Here is a 21,318-nt window from a genome sequence, read left to right on the forward strand (position 1 = left end):
GATTAAGAAATATAGGACCCTGTGTTATTGTAATGGATAATGCACCATATCACTGTAAGCTTGTTGAGCATCAACCAACAACGAAATGGAGGAAGGATCAATTAGTGGTAATTATACTTAATTGAATATTTCCTTCTACTGAATGATGTTTAATGATGTTACAGAAATTAATTTTTATTTTTCCTTTAATTTACAGTCATGGTTAAGGCAGAATGGAGTTTCTCCACCAGAAAATGCCACAAAAGATGAGCTGCAAAGGTTGTGTAATATGAATCGAAGTCACTTAAAGAGGTACAGAAGCACGTAAACATAAGTTTAGATAATGTTGTTTACACTCGTGTATTTGACTTTCATGTATGCACAACAATATTTCTGTTTCTTTAAAACCAGGTACATTGTTGACGAGATGCTGCACAGTGAAGGCCATACTGTCTTACGACTTCCTCCATACCACTCATTTTTCAATGCCATCGAATTTGTATGGTCTGTGGCAAAACAGTATTATAACAAAACAGTGGCTTCAAGACCTGGTCACGGATTGGACAGAGCTACAGCTGTGTGGAAAGAATCTCTTGATCAGGTAGGCCAAGTGGAAATGTTATTTATTGGATATATGCAAGTGGAGTTTATAATATACTTGTCAGGTTGTGATACTTCAATATATCTTATAGGCGACAGCAGAGATGTGGAGAAATGAAGTAAAACACACTGAGAAGAAGATTGTCGAGTTCTACAATAATGAGGTGAGAGGTCTTCCTGAAGTGGAGGAACTAGTCATTCATCATGGAAGCAGTGAATCGGAGGAGGAAGATGAAGAAGAAGAAGAAGAAAGAAGAGAAGCCGAGGAGTTAGCTGTACCATTGTAAGAGCCATTCCATGAGATTAAGAATGTTATAACTTTGCTGGGAAATAATACATTTCTGATTGCCCCGTCCTTTCTGATATAACGAAGTTACATTTCAAAATTGTGGGAATTGTGTATCTACAAGTTACAGGGCGGTATAGATGTGCAGGTGGGGATCAGTGTCCAATCGGAGTGGAATTATCTAGAACTGCTGTGGCGCAATGTGATGAGGAGCGGGCAAGGGGGGGAGAGAGAGAGGGAGACAGCACTCTGTCACCAATACACGATGTAAACATTGTACGCCTGTTAAAATACTGACATAACTTAAATTTTATACACTATCTAATGGTTTTCCACAGTTCTCTGAAAGTCACAACTCATGTATACTGTATATATATAGAGAGAATTACATATAAAAATACCTGTGTACACAATAAGTAGCCCACATATTAAATATAAATCAATTTGCTTTACGTCGCACCAACACAGATAGGTCTTATGGCGACAAAGAGGATAGAAGAGATAGGAAAGGGCTAGAAGTGGGAAGGAAGCGGCCGTGGTCTTAATTAAGGTACAGCACAAGCATGTGTCTGGTGTGAAAATGGGAAACCACCGAAAACCATTTTAACGGCTGCCGACGGTAGGATTTGAACCCACCATTCCCCGAATGCAAGCTCATAGCTACACGACCCTAAACGCACGGCCAGCTAACTCGGTCATCTTTGAAAATGTCTTTTTCTATCAGCAGAGGCTTTTTTAAAATCGTCATATTTTGTATAGGCTACAGGAGATGTACAGTAGCCCACTGGTTTTCTGATTAAACATCATTTATTTAATCTATTGCATCAGTCTACTTACATACTCACTGTCCACGTACATCGGTAACCTCGTGATTCGATTATTGAAGTATTGTGCAATGATGCGACATACAAACTAAGAGAATACCGAGTGGTTCTTCCAAATATAAAACAGACAATTTCGAGTGGTCATGAGCATGACTCATAGTCATAGGGTAGGCTAAATAATAATGTTATTGGCTTTATGTCCCACTATCAACTTTTAGGTTTTTTTTGAGACGTCGAGGTGCTGGAATTTAGTCCTGCAGGAGCTCTTTTATGTGTCAGTAAATCTACTGACATGAGGCTGAGCACCTTCAAATACCACCGCACTGAGCTCGGCCCTGCCAAGTTGGGTTCAGAAGGCCAGCGCCTCGACCGTTTGAGCCACTCAGCCAGGTGTGGAGGCTAGAGAGCTGAGTTTAAGTAATTGTCGAACGTCAACTAGTTATAAAGATACTGATTGATTAAACTAATACAGTAATTAGAATAACCTAATTGACTACCTACTTACAACCTAGGTACTTTGGAATTGTGTTCTATCTTTTTAACACTGCAAATAAATCCATGTATTGTTTAAAACTCCATGTAAGAAGAGGACAGTGGATGCGAATAGGTATTATTTTCAAATGAGCTGAGCTCGAGAGTCCATTATAGCATACGATTTTTTCAGTGTACCATGACTCTGTATGTATTGCTTCAGAGGAAGTTCGGCTCCCCGCCAATGTCCAGTGTACCGATAATGAACCATGTGTGTGTTGTGTCTCACTGATCCATGACTGCGTACGATTCTTTCAGTGTGCCATGATTCGCTGTGGCTCGCTGCAGCGAAAGCTCGACTCCCCGCCAGTGTCCAGTGTGCCTATAAGGAGCCGTGTGTGTCGTGTGGCTCACTGAGCCGTGATTGTGCATGATTTGTGTGCCGTGAGCTTGCCGTTCCTGTGAATCGATTCACTCGGACACTGAATGAATCGATACACTGCTTCGAATCAAGCACTCAGTAGCCTACACTAGTAGAGGTACATACAGTAGAGTCTCGCTCATCCGACCTTCGCTTATCCGACATTCCGTGTTATCCGACACTGGTAGACTTAATTTGAACTTTTGGTGGAGACTAAATTCAGGCACACCCGCTGTGGAGGGTGCGACCACGGGACAAGCACTGGCCTGACCGCTGGCGGTAGGACAGTTTTTTTCTCAAGGATAGGTGCAGTGAGTCTTCAGTCATTGTTCATTGTAGTATTGATTGGGTGCGGATGTTATAGTTTTCATATCCTCTGTGAGTATAGCGAGTAAATGGAAGAATATGATTGTTCCTATGGAAGACAAGTTGAGTGCATTAAAGAGACTGGACAAAGGGGAAATTCTTTAAAATGTGGCTTCAGATTACGGATGTTGGATGTGTTACAGTGGGAGACTGAAAAAAACAGAGGGAAGAAATTTAAAAGTGGTGCTCTACCAGAGCAGAGAAAAAATGAAAAATGTGAGTACGAAAAAGTAAGTGAAGCACTATTTCTTTGGTTATCTCAACACCGAGAAAAGGACCTGCCAACATCTGGCCCCATCCTACAGGAAAGGGCTGCGTATTTCCAGTAGGAGTTTAAAGAACGGGACCCTAATTTTCCTGCCAGTGCTGGGTGGCTTGATCGGTGGAAAAAAAAACGGTACGGCATTAGGCAGCTTAATATCTGTGGAGAAAAGTTTCCTTTCGTAAGAAATCTGGAATGTTTTCGTTCAATGCTGCATGTACTGTACAATTGAATTGATAATTCAATACCGGAAAACACGTCATTGTTTTAGTACTACAGTACAGCCTTCCTGTTTGTTTCCGTTCGTTTTTAAAGTTATTCTGTATTATCCGACATTTTCGGTGATCCGACGTACTCCAGGTCCCGTTTAGGTCGGATAATCGAGACTCTACTGTAGTACATTACCATTAAGATAGATAGCATTGCAAAGTAATTTGTCTTTACCATAATAACAATAATAATAATAATAATAATAATAATAATCGTATGGCCTCTAGTGATGGGACATTCGATTCATTTTACTGAATCGATTCATTTGATTCCGTTCACGTTACTGAATCGATACAGTGATCCGATTCACGGCTCACTGGTCACCGCTCCTACTGCATCTGTGTAGTATGTGCTGGTAAGACAGCAGCAACAGCATTCAGTGCTCGCAGCTGCCATCTGGTCTTCGTACTATGAACTACTTTCTTAGAAAAAAAATGCTAGTCACTCTAATACATCGAAGGTTTCCGGCGACGCAGGGTGGGAAAGGTTAGGATTAGGAAGGTAGCAGCCATGACCTGAATTAAGGTACAGTCCCAGCATTTCCTGGTGTGAAAATGGGGAAACTACGGAAAAACCATCTTAACGGCTGCCGACGGTGGGATTCGAACCCACCATCCCCCGAATGCAAGCGCATAGCCACGCAATATTAACCGCACGACAACTCGCTCAGTCATTTTTTTTAAAAAAAGTATTTTTCTATCAGCTGAGGATTTTTTTTAATAGTCATATTTTGTATAGGCTACCCGAGATGTACAGTAGCCCGCTGGTTTTCTGATTCAACATACTGTTATTGCGTCTGTCCACATATGATTGAAGTCTTGTGCAACGATGTGACATATGAACTGAGAGAATACTGAGCCGTTTTTCCCAATATAAAACAGGTACTTTTGAGTGGTCATGAGCATGACTCATAGTCATAGGGCAGGCTAGAGTCGAGTTTAATTGTCAAATGTCAACTAAGTTATAATACTAAGATTTATTAAACTAATAAATAGTATAACCTAATAGCCTACCTACTTACTAGCTACTTCAGAATTATGTTGTGACTACCTTTTTAACACTGCAAATAAATCCATCTATTATTTAAACCTCCCTGTAAGAAGAGGACAGTGAATGCAAATGGGTATTATTTTCAAATGAGCTGAGCTCGAGAGTCCATTATAGCATATGATTCTTTCAGTGTAGCATGGCTCACTGTATGCCTCGCTGCAGTGAGCCGATAAGGAGCCGTGTGTATCTTGTGTCTCACTGAGCCGCACTCGTTCACGATTCTTTCGATGTGCCATGGCTCACTGTATGTGTCGCTGCAGCGGAAGCTCGGCTCTCCGCGTGTCCAGTGAGCCGATAAGGAGCCGTGTGTATCATGTGTCTCACTGAGCCGCGCTCGTTCGCGATTCTTTCGATGTGCCATGATTCACTGATTCACTGTCTCGCTGCAGCGGAAGCTCGGCTCCCCGGCAATGTCCAGTGAGTGCGCCACTCAGCACTGTCCGCTGGGAGTAAGCTGAATCATGTGCCGTGAGCTCGCCGTTCCTGTGAATCGATTCACTCGGACACTTGAATGAATCGATACACTGCTTCGAATCATACATTCAGTAGCCAACACTAATGGCCTCAGCTACCATGTGCAGACATTTCAAGTTGACGCCATCTGGCTGTCTGCTCGTCAATTTTGACGTTCCGTTATACTCTAGGCCCACTAGATGGCAGACCGAGTAAACCGAAACTCTCTTGGGCGTCTGTGGCTGAGATTTAATGAATTTTGTCGGGTAAACACCAAATGTGTCACCAGAGATCTTTTACATGCCGACATCGTACGACATGAAGTGTCGAATGGACTTTTTTCTGCCCTTCAAAAATCCGACTACCTCTGCCGGGTTTGAACCCGCTATATTGGGATTCGGAGGCCGTCACTCTACCACTGATCCACAGAGGCAGCTGTCTTTACCATGAAATACATCGTCGTCGTACATGACTGAATTACTATCAATATATCTTAGAGAAACTGTAATGTACATGAAACCGAAATTGAGTTAATTTCCACGATACATTCTTCCTATATAAAGGAGACCATGTAGCTTATCCACCTTCATTTCAGCCACATAAATATTCAGCAAAAATTGCAAAATCACATTAAAGGACAAATACAATTTTTTAAGTAGAAATAGTCTGGAACATAGATTAGTGAGGTTGGACATCCTGCCCGTCATTCAGGAGTCGCTGTTGAACATACTGTACTTGTCAAAACTAGTAAGTTTCTATTTTACACAATAATAGTGAAATGTTGATGAAGACGACATACACCCAGCCCCCGTGCCAGAGAAATTAACCAACGGTGGTTCAAATTCCCCACCCTGTCGAGAATCAAACCCACACCCTGTGACCAAAGGCCAGCACGCTAACCATTTAGCCATGGGGCCAGACAATAATAGTGAAAAAGCATGTTCACTGCAGCTATTGTTGACAGGATATTTCTTCTCTTTAAAGAACAATGAGTACCACGAATTAATATCCTGTTTTGTTGATTCCTGTAAACTTTGTATGTACGGTTTTGGTTCGCCAGTTCCTAGCATATCTACTGAATGAAAACTTTGTAGACCAATGGATTCAGTTTTATGTTTATTGCCTTCAGTCGTCACGACAGTTTTTTCAATGACAACAGTCGCTCAATTACAAATCCTGTCAAACCTAACCTAACCCTGCGACAATCAGTGGTTTTCGATGGATCACTACCTAACCGGTCATTATAATTTGTTTTCGGTGGATCACAACCAAACCTGTCCCTATCAGTGGTTTTCGGAAGAATACAGTGGTTTTGTCACAAGTCAATACAGACTCTTGAATCAATGTGTGAAAATGGGAAAGTGTAGAAAACCCTCTTCAGGAATGCCAATCTCTAAGTCCATAGTCTTTTCAGCGTTGTCACACAGCTGAAATTCACTTTAGAAGTAATTGTAAAAAGTCGTATATAGGCTCTACAGATACATAGTACATTACCAATTCCATCTCGATTGCTATGATACGCACACTGCATAGCGGTTTTGCTCTATAGATAAATCATATTATAGTGAAAAAAAATTTGTTTAAAAAAAAAAATCTGTCTGGCATGAAGGTCCAGAAGGAAAATACTTTCATTGAATTCTTATTTATGTGCTCACCACCCTAGTAGGTTTAAATAAACCTTATAAATACGTTGTAAGACCCATTCTCGAATATGGATCTGCATGTTGGTTTAATAAATTCCCTAGAGTAAGTTCAAAGAAGAGCGATGCGTTTCGTAACTGGGAATAGAAGGAATACCATTAATTGGGAAAGTCTTGAATCTAGAAGAACTAGAGCTCGCCTGTGTGATCTTTATAAGAGCTATACGGGAAGGGCTGCTTGGAGTTGTATTAGGAATAGGTTATAACCTCCCTCATTGTATCACTATTTGCAGCGATAGCCAGGAAGCGTTAAAAGCACTATGTGCAGTTAAAACAACATCAAAAATGGTATGGGAATGCCAAAGGATGTTAGATCAGCTGTGTGAATTTAGCTCAGTTACCCTATTACGGGTCCCTGGGCACACAGGTATCAGTGGAAATGAAGAAGCTGACAAACTAGCGAAACAAGGCTCAAAAGGTCCTTTTATAGGACCAGAGCCCTTCCTGGGAGTGTCACTCCGAAGCGTGAAACTGGTAATATCCCAGTGGACAAACCAGTCTCACTTAAGACATTTGGAAGAGGTTAACTATAGCAAGGCAGGCACGTGAACTTATCAAAGGGCCTAGCCAAAGTTATAAAAAGGTCCTGATAAATTTGAATAGGACCAGAATGCGAATGGTAGTTGGACTGTTGACAGGCCACAATACCTTACAGAGACACCTACACATCATGAAAATCAGTCAGGATCCGATGTGTAGAAGATGCGGTAGGGAGGAGGAGACCTCCGCGCATGTGTTATGTCAGTGTGAGGCTCTTGCAAGCACTAGACATCGATACCTTGGCTCACATTTCGTGAGCCTGGAAGACATCAGGAATGCCAACATCCGGGCACTGGTATCCTTTATAGGAGCACTAGGTCTGGACTAGGCAAACCCGTTTAAGGGACACAAAGGGTCTTCACAGACCTACGTGTGGAGCCCTGCGAAGGCAGGGTTCACCCATTCTTTATCTATCTATCTATCTAACCTCCCTCATACTTATCGAGAAATTATCATAAGCATAAAATTAGGGCCAGAAACCAGCATACGGATGTGGGCAAGTTTTCCTTCGTCAACAGGACCATAAGGGATTGGAATAAATTACCTGCGGCAGTCTTTGATAGATTCCCTTCTGGTATCAAGTCATTTAAGAAGACCATTTGTGTAAAATGAAAAGTAAAAGTTGTAAATTACGGGCACTGAATTTGTGATTTTCTGCTTGGTTTCGATTGTGAAACTGGGAGGCTTTTTCTTGTGGTTTTCTCTTTCCAGGGAAGTGCTTGCTGTACTCATGTTTTTGTAATTGTTGTTGTTCTTGGTTAATTAACAATGTTTTTAACTTTATTTTATCATCACTTGTAACGTTAAGCTAGTAGTAAGCTCAATCTATAGTTTTGTAAGCCATAGTAGCAAGTATTGGAAATAATTAAATTGTGTATGAAACTGTACATGATGCTGGATTTAGAATGACTAGTAGTATTTCTTGTAATATTTTTTTCCATGGAATTCCTTTTTGTACTTGAGTTGTTGTAGTTGTTGGGTAGTATGATTTAACTTTATTATCACTTGTAGTGTTAAGCTAGTAGTAAGTTCAATCTATAGTATTGTAATTTGTAGTGTTAAGTACTGGAAATACTTAAGTTGTGTGTGAATATGTATATAATGACACTGGATTTAGAAAGTTTAATTAGTAGTATTTCTTGCTTGTTGTAATGTTGTTGTTGTTGTTGTTGTTGTTGTAGGGTAATTACGGTTTAACTTCACTTTATTATCACTTATAATGTTAAGCTAGTAGTAAGGTCAACCTATAATATTGTAAGCCAAATTGTTAAGCACTGTAAATACTTAAGTTGTGTGTGAATTTGTATATGATGTTGCTCGATTTAGAATATTAAACTAGCAGTAATTCTTGTTATATTTTCCTTCCATATATCTGCTTCTTGTACTCTTGTTGTTTGTTTGTTTGTTTGTTTGTTTGTTTGTTTGTTTGTTGTAGTTGGGTAATTATGTTAACTTTATTATCACATTACTGTAAGTGACCGTTGCCACCGGGGTATTTCCCATTTGCAATTTATTAATAATAATAATAATAATAATAATCAGCGACAGAGGTTTAACGTAATTTGGAAGGAATGTTTTGCGTATGATAAATGAGTACCAGTTAACTATTGGGGGCAAAGGCGGTCATGCGTTGAGCTAACCACTCCACCCCACCCCACCAAGTGCCAACGTCATGGATAGTGGAAGCCTTCACCTTCCCCCTTTCCAATGGCTTTCATGGTTTGTACGGAGATGACTTTGCTTTTTGCTTTTTAAATATTAGTATTCATGTTTATTATGTTTGTTTATTCATACCCCTGCTTTGTAATTCAGTGACCATGGAATGGCTCTAAATGTTGTAAATTATATTTATATTTACTTGTATTTATTTCCTTTTTCCTTATTGCACACGTTTGTTGTTGTTATTGTTATTACTACTACATATCGCTTAACATGTAAATAAACTAATATTTAATGCAGTAAATAATGATTATCTCTTCGGATTCATTTCTTCGTTGCGTATTCGTTTTGCTATGACAACATGACTTCTTTATGATATAAATAAATATAAAATAAAAGTATTTCTTCCCAAACATATTTGTTATACGTGCACCAATCAGAGAACCAACTAGGGAAGTACCTCTTACTAAGGTGCATAATGTTTTTGCATACATGTATAATTGAAGAATTGAAGATCCATATACAGGTAAGTGGGTCGCCCATGTGGTAGGCCTATTACGCGTCATAGGAAACTGAGTGAACTGGCTGTGCAGTTTGATCACATTGCTGTTAGCTTGGTTTCAGGAGATGGTGATGTATTCGAACCCCACAGTTGGCAGGTCTGAAGTTTTTTTTTGCCCGTCATTTTCATTTCAGGCTAGTGCTGTGTCTGTACGCTTATTTACATCTTAAATCCTAGCCCTCTTTCCTATCCAATTCTTGCATCACAACCTGTCTTCATGTGATTTAAGCCAATATATATGTAAAAATCTGGTAATGTTGTTTGACTCATAGTGCTCCTGTACATTGGTTTCCGTAATGTTGAAAGCTTGAGATACACCAACTTGTAAGCTGAAAATATGTTTAAAATGCCAAATGCCGAAAACCGTAAAAGTTCTTAGTGGGATGTAAAGCTGTTAGCATTATTATTAAAAGGAAGGACATATGTCTTATGTGGTAAGTCCTTGAACTTGCAGAAATCGCAATGAATTATTCAATCTATATTCCCTCCCCCCTTTCTTTAAGAATGCAGTTATAGTAATGCATACATCAGAATCAGAATAAAGGCAGGAAATGTTTAACATTATTTTAAGCGAGTGAAGGAGAGAATGTATGACTAGCTCAGGTTGGCGGATTCGAGTTCGGCGGTATTTGAAAGTGCTCAAATACTCCAGCCTCATGTCTAGATCTACTGGTACATAAAGAACTCTTGCGGGACGAAATACTGGCACCTCGGTGTATGTGAAAACGATAGAAGTAGATAGTAGAACTAATATTCAATTCTGCAGTGAGCTTGAAGCTGACCTAATTTCCGTTCACGTAGCTTGGCACATTAGTATTCCTATATGTTTCCTGATAACCGTGAAGATATAACCAGCCTGCAGGCTGAAAATATGCCCAATCTCTCTCCTTAGGCTACGGGTTACCGGTATTGAAGAGAGAAGGAAATGTTCGCGCAAAAGAAAGGGAAGTCATTGGACTTTCGAAAATCACACTGCAAAGACTTATTAAACAAATTGCATCGTTTAACACGCCCCTATTTTCAAGAATATGGTTATAGTACGCCTACTGCATATCAAAATAAAGACAGATATATGTAACATTAATTTGAGTGAGAAAGGGTGTTTATTTCCTAAATGTCTCATTGAGCGTGGAAACCGACTTAATTATGAATATCTTGATTTATTTCATCTTAACTTTTATCATTTACTAGGGTAGGGAAACATTTATTATCGGTGTTTACATTGAGGTTAGTTTGTTTGGTTATGTCTGGTGATTTTAATATGTAACCAGGCAGGTTGGCAGCAGTGATCAGCCATTACAAAAAAGAGAAAAGAAGAGCATCGGGCGGCGATATTTACTTTCTGGGGTATTTCGTTACGTGGCGATTACTATAGGTGTACTAAACACGGGCGCCGGTATTCCCGTGGTGTTCCTCACATAGTGGGTACTAATCACAGGCAACGCAGACCCACGGTGCTGCTCATATAGTGGTACAACTCGCAGGCTACGCCCAGACCCGCGGTGTTGCACACATGGGTACGACGCACGGGTACTGGAATCCACCAGGCCAGGCTTTAACTGCTACTAATCACAAACCTATTTCGTACCTAATTTCGTGGTACTACTCGCAAGTACAGGCAACCTATGGTGTTCCCCGCGTGATGGTACGATTCAAAATTAGTTTCATGGTTCTAATTCAGTCAGCCCTTGGTCGCCCCTTTTAGTCGCCTCTTACGCCAGGCAGGGGATACCGCGGGTGTATTCTACATGTGCGTCCCCCACCCGCAGGGGGTAGTGTGTTTGGTCCGCGAGAGGTATTTTATTTCCCTCAAGTCCGCCGGCAAGCCGGTTAGGACCCCCCTTTCCGCCACCTGGGACGCGCCACGTGGGAATATCACCTCTCCCCCTGCTACGCCTGCGTAGCAGGTTCGTGGTTCAGGAATTAGAAGACGATAATTTGTATGAGGAAGTATTGGCTGTAGGTAGTGTAAATGAGTCAGGAAATGTACATACCACTAGTGACTCAGAGTGTGATGATGAACAAAACCTTCGCGCCGGGCTTCCACAACCAAAACGTGCGAAACAAGATGACTGGGTGTGGATAAGTGCAGATAATAATTCTGTTATTCACCCCTTTACTGTACACAGTGGTGTTCCTGAGTTTTTATTTCAGAAATATGCGGCCACAGCTCCATCAGAGCTCTGAATCTTTTTTAACTGTATGGACCCAATATTTTCTGTAATTGCTACAGAGACAAATAATTATGCTCAGAAGCAACTTACAGATGGGAATAGGAAAAGCGAAAAGGTGACGAGAAATGGTTTAACACAACGCAGGATGAAACAAAGGCGTACTTTGCTTTATGCATCCTGATATCCCTGGTTCAGAAACCGCATATCCAGTTATACTGGAGTAAAGATAGGTATATTGAAACTCCTATCTTTTCAGGAACAATGATCACAGGAAGATTTCTCCTCATTTCTCGTTTCCTACACTTCACTAATGACGTTTCAGGTGATGCTAGTGACAAACTGAGGAAAATTACGCCTGTAATTTCGCACATTTCGGGCACATTTTCTTCGCATTTGAACTGTCAGAAAACATTGCCTTAGACGAATCCCTCAAGAAATTTCGTGATAAGGTGCCGTAAGTGCAATGTAATCGCAGTAAGAGGGCCAGATTTGGCATAAAGATGGATAAAATTTGCGATGCAAATATAGGATACTACAACACCTTTCGTTTATATTAACCCTTCCTTACCTGCGAGCACTAATGTTGTTATGAGAACATGTGAACATTCGTTCAACAAAGGTCACATTCTATTCCTTGACAACTTGTACATGTCTCCAGACCTTTGTGAAAGGGTTAATGAAAAGCAAACAAATATTGTAGGAAATGTCAGGCCCAACAGAAAAACATGCCACCTGATATTTAATCTAAAGTGCTACAAGTGGTGAATAACAAGTGTGGTCGTCGAAGAACATTTCGTGCCTCAAGTGGAAGGATAACAAATATGTTCATTTCCATTTTTCAAAACACACTACAGCAAATATTAAGCCAACAGGAAAACTCAGCAGAAACCGCGGACAAGTACTACAGGAAGAAGTAAAATAACTGGCCCTTGAGTACCAACATGCGATGAAGGGAGTAGATTTACAAGATCAGGTCACTGCCCCTTTCCCCATCATGAGGCGAACAGTCAAAGGGTATAGACAAATATTTTTCTATCTTCTACACAATTGTCTGTTCAATTCCTTTGTAGTTTAGTGTACTTTCTCACAGTCGGAGCACAGAAAACCCTACTACACAGACTTCGTGTGGCCGTAGCGACACAGTTACTTGCGGTCGTGCAGCTGCCAGATTACAAAGTCAGGGAACGACCTTCGCCTAGTGCAACCCCTCTTAGACTACAAGCTAGGAACTGGGTTAATTTTCCCATGCACATCCCTAGTACTGAGAAAGGAACATTCTCTCTAAGCGATGTTTTCTATGCTCAAAAGGGAAGAAAAGAAGCGAGAAAACGTGGCAATGAAGGAAGTGTGAAATTCCACTACATCTCCCTGATTGTTTTGAAATCTGTCACATATAAACGTCATTTTAGGCGAATACATGTATTCATTCACCTACTGACAAAGTTCAGGTTAATATCTTGTGTAATTCTCTTTTTGCAATCTATTTTCCGTTGTGCTAAACAAACAGCTTCTACACTGGGATTTAAATCTGAGTCAATGTGACGCACAGGGATATGAGTATACAATGGGTTAATTAAGTTTTCGTGTGAAATGTAAATATTCCAAATGAAGAATGAAAAATGGAACTCACCTTACCGAACAAATTGAAACTAAAATCTTCGAGTCACAAAATTACCTTTAGAATGGAAATAAAGTGAAAGATATTTCTCGGATTGCAAATATTTTGCCTGATGAATGGTCTTTCTAAGCCGATGGAAATTGAATTTAAATATAGTTTTCTGCATGTATTCCAGTGTTTACCAGTGTTTGTAAACTATCAGAAGTGATAAGACATTTACAATAAAGGTATTTGGAGAAAAATAAAAATACAATCCCATATTATTAGGTAGAAAATTAGTTCACTATTTTATGAGTTATTAACTCACAAATTAGAGGCTGCTGTCTACCTCCAGTGCCGTGAGTTATACGTTGTTCACGTCCGTGGGTTTTATATTTAATTGTCCTACACGTGACCCTTGGATGGTACTAAGCGAACAACAGCACACAGGCTGTCAAACTATTTGTTGAATTTCAGCAGATGGATTCAAATATGAACACGAAAGTTTATTCTCAGAACCAAACATTAAGATTGTTGGGACTCTGCCTAAGAAATGCCAAATTAACATTGAAGGAATTTTAAGATAAAAAATCGAATACCTTCACGACTTCTGCTTGATAATGATATTGACCTTGTCGTAATACAAGAGTCACATAAAACAAATGAAGAGCTATTTAGATACTGCTGCAACCTAAGATCATGCGTACGCTTCTGATTTATATGCTCACGGCAGTGTAAAATACATCCAAATTTATCAATTACAGAGGCTGATGGGTTAGAAAAATAATAGTTGATATATGGGGCATTAAAGTTACATGTGTGTATAAACCACAGTCTGTGTCATGGGCAGATAAGGTCACCCAGCAATATATACTGGCTACTTCAGCAGCCACCACCCAAATTGGAAATATGAGGGTGAGAATGAAAGTGGTTCAAAACTTGCAAGTTGATCTGAAGTCAAGAACCTGTATTTGGCTTTCGATGCTAAAGACAGGGGAAGTTTTAAATCGGCTCGCTGGCAGCAAGAATATAATCCAGTTCTCCACTTGTTCGCAAGAAAATGGAAATTCATGTCCTCCTAGCTGTAAGAAAGGTAATGGGTGATTTTTGTCATAATCAACACAGGTCAGTCATGCTCTCGATAGAAATTCAAATATCTCTAATTAGAGGTACAGTTCGACCTCGCTGGAACTTCACCAAATGCGACCAGTTCTCAAGGGATCTGAATAAGGGTGTTCGATTTATTTCACCAGTAGTATCAAACTGCAGCCGTTTCGTTGGTTTTACGCTCTCAACATAGAAGACACCCATGCCACGAGGAAAACGCAGTGAACCCAGTGACGAACTCTACCGACGGTACTTACTCGGCGGAGACTCCGTAGTAGCTCTTACACAGCCTGGATGTGTCCAGAATGCAGAAGTGGAATAGTACAGTTGAGAGCATGGACTTCAAACATTTCAGCAGGAAAGCTTAGCGCCTCGTATGAAGACATGGCAGCAGTAATTGAACTGAACAAATGACAAGGTTCATATCACCACAAATCAGGCTGCAGGCAATATTTGGAATGTTTCAGGGGCTACTGCTGATAAGAAACACACTGTTCAAGTGAAGAAACTGCTGAAGCAAGTAATGATCTCATCTCCAAGCATCTCATCTTCCTCACACCCTTTCAGGAAGCTGAAGTTAGATGCTGCTCTCACGGATGTCAAACCTGGCAAAGCAGCCCGTTTCCGTGGAATATTACCTGAGTTTCTAATCAATATTGGACCTGAAACAATGCTATGGGTAACTGCATTATTTTCTTTGGAAATGGTGTGAACAAGAGGACGTTGCTTGTGCTCCGTATTTTTCGTGTTTTTTAAATGGTATTTCCTTGCGCCAGTGTCACTTCAATAGTATATTCATGCAATGTTAGTACCGGTACTTCCGTTAACTTGTTGATGTTTGAAATAGAGCAAACAGGTGATTATCAGTGTAAAAATGTCTTAGAGTGAGATTTCATAATGCATTTGGTGCGTACTGAAACACAAGTGCTGCCAACACTGCTTGGAGGTTATATCTGAACTATTGATAACCTAAACTTGTTAGCTAATTCAAGGATTACTATCTCTGCGTATTGGACAGAGGCCGCAAGTGTTCCTAATTGTGTTATCTCTCTCTATATATTTTTATTTTTTTATTTTGTTGCCCTTTCTTTACATTTTCATCAATGTGAGTCTCAGTGCAGAATGTTATAAATGCCAACATTCAGTGTTGTGATTCTAGTGAGTTATTCCACGGCACATGTGTACAATTAAAGGAAGATGACATTAAATTCCTACGAAGTGAAGAGACATCTTGGCGCTGTTTTAGTTGTTTAAATCCTAGGCGTGAAAGTGGAAATTGTAAAATGTCGATTATCGAGGGTGAATTGGAAACTCCTACAATTAGTGAACTATACAAACTACTTCGTTCCATAGACCTTGAAGTAAAAGGAATTTTGGAATCAAGTCACCGATCGGAAGAAGAACTTGGAAAATCGCTTCAACTAGCACATGAAAAATTAGATGAAGATTCTGATCTTTTGAAGGAACAAGCTTAAATCATACAGGCATGTTTAATATCTATAGAGAATTTCAAGACCGAGAATGCTTCCCCGTAAAAGGAAATACGCGAGTTAAAAGTGCAAATAGACGACAAAGAACAGTACGGATGAAGGATTACATTCGAAATTTATGGTATTACTGATAAGCTAAACGAGGACACGTATAATACTGTGAAACAAGTAGGTCATGCATTAGATATTTCTATAAATACTGTGAAACAAGTAGGACATGCATTAGATATTTCTATCACCAATGAAATGAATTATGCGTGTCATCATTTGAAGATAAATCCAAGCCAGTCAAGCAGAAGGATCATTGTTAAGTTCGTCAGACCAGTGATAAAGACCAATTTCTTCAGAAGCGCGAAGTGAAAATAAACGTACGCACAACTGACATTTGTTTCAGTACTCCCTCGCCAATTTATGTCAACCAAAGTCTCTCCAGAATCAGCAAAACGATTTTCTCGTGCAAAAAATGTCAAGGCTGAGAAGAAATACGCCTATCTGTGGGTAGTCTATACTGGGCTATTCGCCTAAGGAAAAGGATTATGATAATTATACTTAAACATTATGGACACTGGATGACGTGAGCTCCCTTATGTAAAGTAGATATCTTCTGAGAATACAGTTTCATTATACCATCCGAACACGAGAGGTCTAAATTCTTCTGATTATGATAGGGAATGTTTTGATAAATTATACACTAGTGTCCAAAAGTTAAGCATAATCACTAAACGAGGCCATACCGCCTGATAGGAAAGTCAGACGGATTGCTGAACAAATGGAAGCTGACTCACACAACTTGTCCAAAAAACAGTACCATAAAGGTTCTGATAGCTAAGGTACACCTTTGACAACTAACAAAACTTGGCAATGTCTTCCACAACAAAATATGCTCTTAATAGGGTGTATGGTTACCCCTAACGCCTGAGATTGCAGCCAACTTTTCTGAGTTTTTAATTGTGTTTATTTAGACCATGCATCTTCTTACTATATTACCGAGTCGTATAAATTGCAAGTATCCCACATTTTGCCAATATATAGTATTAGTGAGTCTGAGTATCGGAAGGCGATTAAAAATCTTAAATCAAGTAAGTCGAGTAAACCTTGTGTTATACCTGTGTATGTATGAAGAGGATGTTCCAGAATAATACTTATGAACCCTTCATGTAAAATGTATAATTTAATTATAAGTACTCAAGTATTTCCGAATTTATGGAAGATTAGCAGAGTATCCCCTAACTTCAAGTCTGGTGATAGTGAAAAGCTGGAAAATGATATACCTGTCTCAATATTGTGTGCTCCGGAGAAGGATTTTGAACAAATAATTTATTGCAGAATTTTTGCTCATGTAAAATGTTACATTACTCCATTTCAACATAGTTTTTCCCGGGTAGGTCCACAGTTACTAATATTGAAAATTTTACTCAATATGTTTATAATGGAATGAATAATAAGAATCAAAGAGATGCTATTTACACTGATTTTTCAAAACCATTTGATAAAATTAATCACAATATACTATTGCAAAGACTGTATAATTATGATCTGTCCCATGCATTTTTGAAATGAATACCTTCCTCTCTCTCTCTCTCTCTCTCTCTGGTAGAAAACTCTTTGTAATGTATCTCCAAACAAAATCATTTGTATTCAATTGGACATCTGGTGTGCCTCCAGGCTCCAATTTAGGGCCTCTTTTTCACAATATTTATTAATGACTTAACAAAGATCATCAGGTACTCAAAATGTCTAATGTATGCCGATGTTGTTTAACTCTACAGGACTGTCACCACTCATGTGGATGCTTTAAAATGACAGACTGTTATCAGTCTTTGTATATATGGAGTAGGAACAACAAAATGCATTTTAATATCAATAAATGTCTCACAGTAGCCTTTTCTATGAGTAAATCTACAGTGCTATTTGCATATACAATGGATAAAACTGTTTTAGGAAAGTCTAAATTAGTAAAAGAATTGGGAATTTTAATGGATAGTACATTGTCCTTTAAAGGGCACACTGAAAATATATGGAGCCTAGAGATCCTTAGGTTTTGTGGTTCGGAATTCGAGGGAACTAAAACATGTTGATACATTACTTACTCTCTATAATACATTTGTGCGTGGTAAACATGAATATACATGTGTTGTGTGGACACCTCATTATCAGTCCCACATAAATAAGATCAAAAAGTTCAAAATAAGTTTCTTCGCATTCTGTACTACAAAACGCATCATACCTCATCGCTGAAAGGAAAGGCTTCATACAATAACTTGCTAAATGGATTTAAACATTCATTATTATGTACGGCAAGAGAAGGGATATTCTGCAACAAATAAAATAACGGGAGAGATGACAGTACGAACAAAGCAAACGTTTTATTGTGAACACTCTAAGACAGCCACAAAAATTCTCCAGTACTCAGAATGTGTCATCTTTTCAACTAAACATGTGGAAACTGTAGTTTCACACAGATAACATCTTCTGATCAAAAGTCAGATATATCAAATATTGTATCATTATTTAATAGTTCGTGTAAATACAAAACGTGTATAACAGGTTTTTGTTAAAATATTGTGTTAGAAAAATTAAATTTCTGTATAATAACATTAATATTTACACTAAATATGCTCGTCCAAACAACAAGCGTACTAATTTTTTGTATTATTTATTATGTTTGCTCTTTCGCTTACTTTTTCATTTTTGAATATTACTTTCTTGTTATTTATTCACAAATTATGTTCTTTTAATTTGCATTATGTTGTATAAAACCCACCTGTAAATGAAAGATGTCTCTGTTAGTGGCATATGTTAAAATAAATAAATAAATAAATAAATAAATAAATTAAATAAATAAATAAATAAATAAATAAATAAATAAATAAATAAATAAATAAATAAATAAATAAATAAATAAATAAATAAATAAATAAATATCCTAACAATTGGGAAATTACCACCTGAGTTCAACGAAGCTAAAATTATTGCTATTTCAATACCTGGAAAACAAAATGACCAGGTTGAGAACTATAGGCCAATAGCCCTTTTAAGTGTGTGTCACAAACTCCTTGAGAAACACATTTATACAAGAATCAGTATCGTGGTTAGTGCAACCATTCCAATAGAGCAAGGTAACTTCAGACCCTAACCGTAGTTATGTTGATCAAGTGATAGCCTTCACGACATATATTGAAGCTGGTTTTCAAGGATGTACAAAGACATGTGCGGTATTGTTTGATTTGAAAGCAACCTATGCCACTGTTTGGAGACAGGAAATAATATTCAAGCGATTGCAAGTCATTCCACGCATATGTTTAGCTGAACTGGTCAACAGCATGCTGTCCAATAGATACTTTCGTGTGGTCATAACTGACAGCATGAGTCGTCGTAGGAAGCTTAATAATGGTCTACCACAAGGATCCGTACTGGCTCCTTTCTTGTTTAGTTTATATACTTCTGACATTCCTCCAGCTGTGTGTTGTAAATTTCTTTATGGCGATGACTTAGCAATTGCCATTCAATATACTGATATGCAGTCTGCCAAGGTCACCTTAAACACGGATATACGTGTATTGGCATCGTATGAACACGTATGAACAAGACAGAGTCAGCCTGTTTCCATCTCAGTAGCAAGGTCGCAGATTCACTGTTGAACGTGTCTCTCAACAATTCAATGCTTCATCCCAATTCTCATCCAAAATATCTGTGTGTAATACTTGATCGAACACTTCTCTATAAAAGGCATTAAAAAATCTTGCATCGAAGCTTAAGACGCGAAACAACATCCTGCATAAACTGTGTGGAACCTCATGGGGTACTTCAGCTGATACTTTGCTATGCTCTGCTATGCTCTGCTCCGGGCTTTGTTTATTCGACAGCCGAATACTTCTCTTCGATGTAGTTACCTAGCGCATATGCAAAGAAGGTAAATGTCATGCTGGTAAACAATTCAGTGAGGATAATATCTGGAACAATTTGGACTACCCCAACATACTGGCCATCATTCCTCTCTCTTATTGCTCCACCATTTCTATGGCGTTCAAACACATTCAAACTCTCTTCTACCTATCCACAGGGATATCAAGGACCTCTGCAGCCCATGACTAAAGTTCCGCCACACTTCAATGATCACACGCAAGGAGCTGTCAGAAACAGAGTTCAGTTAAATGAGAGATGGAATAAGCAATATACGCATGTATAGCTCCAGGGCGGTTCAGGCTGCTCGATCCATATCATGTTGTAAGAGGCTTTGATTTGCCTCGCAGGATTTGGTTGGCACTGAGTAGGTTTCGCACAACACTTGGCCGATGTGCATACTTTCTTTATTGGTGGGACTTCCGGAGACCACTTGACTGTGTTTGTGGGACACAGACTGTGGAACACGTCTTTTCAAAATGTCCGCTGCGATTACACCAAGGGCTACAGGCTCGCTGGCGCAAACAGGTGCGAAAAATGGCAGAAGAGCACTCGGAACGAGATAAAGGCTAAGTACAGAAAGAACATAATTGATGGAGCTGTACACATAAACCAGTTTCGATGCTGGAATCATGCGAGGCGAATGGAGGAGGAAAGGTCAACTAGAGGAATAATATAATCGGTCATGGAGGGTAAAAAAGCAGACGGAGACCAAGACGACGATGGTTAAACTCAGTTTGTAATTATTTAAAGATAAGAGGTATAAAACTAAACGAGGCCACAGAACTAGTTTCAGATAGAGGATCGTGGAGGAATTTAGTAAATTCACAGATATTTTCAAATTGAACGCTGAAATGGGGTAAGTCTTTATTTTTGCTATTGGATTAACGTCGCACCGACACAGATAGGCCTTATGGCGACAATGGGATAGGGAAGGACTAGGAATGGGAAGGAAGTGGCCGTGGCCTTAATTAAGGTACAGCCCCAGCATTTTCCGGGTGTGAAAATGGGAAACCACGAAGAACCATCTTCAGGGCTGCAGACGGTGGGGCTAGAACCCACTATCTCCCGGATGCAAGCTCACAGCTGCGGGCCTCTAACCGCACAGCCAACTCGCCCGGTAAACAGTCTTCAATTAAAATGTATGTATGTATGTAAGTAAAAGACGTCAGACGATATAAGAAAGCAGCTATGCAAAAACACAGCTCAACACAACGTACTGCCGAAGGAATGTTTGCATAATGGCCACATAATGGCCGACGGTACAAACACCTGGCTGAGCCCCCAATCCATCGAAAGTCTTTCGGGTAGAATCCTATCGGGCCATGGTCTGACCTAACCTGAACGGGTCGAGTTTAATTCGGATATATGGAGCGTGCTCAGTCCGTCCAGGGTTTTGCCTACCCCTTAACAATGGGAGTTGCCCTACTCTACGTTTCGAAACCTGATACTTCAGAATGGTTTGCTTCTACGAGCCGCTGTTCTTCACCTGTAAAAAGGGCTAATGATCAATGTCGTCACGACGATAGCAACAACATCAACATCATTCGTAAATAAGTGAGATATCAAATTATGTTCTTACGATGTTACTAATAATTGATTCG

At 39.4% G+C, this 21,318-nt stretch overlaps 2 protein-coding genes across 7 annotated transcripts in view; one reads left to right on the forward strand and one right to left on the reverse strand.

Moving 5' to 3' along the window:
- LOC136864651 (lymphocyte antigen 75) overlaps positions 1-21,318 on the reverse strand; it is a 350,542-nt gene that overhangs the window by 239,838 nt on the left and 89,386 nt on the right. The gene's annotated exons all lie outside the window — the stretch shown is intronic.
- On the forward strand, positions 238-1,059 carry LOC137498411 (uncharacterized). Its single transcript, XM_068225891.1, has 3 exons — positions 238-291; positions 391-580; positions 672-1,059. The coding sequence occupies exons 1-3, from the start codon at positions 269-271 to the stop codon at positions 864-866; spliced, it is 408 nt and encodes a 135-aa protein (XP_068081992.1). The 5' UTR covers positions 238-268; the 3' UTR covers positions 867-1,059.

The sequence above is a fragment of the Anabrus simplex genome, chromosome 2 (genome assembly GCF_040414725.1).
Source record: "Anabrus simplex isolate iqAnaSimp1 chromosome 2, ASM4041472v1, whole genome shotgun sequence".
NCBI classification, from domain to species: Eukaryota; Metazoa; Arthropoda; class Insecta; order Orthoptera; family Tettigoniidae; genus Anabrus; species Anabrus simplex.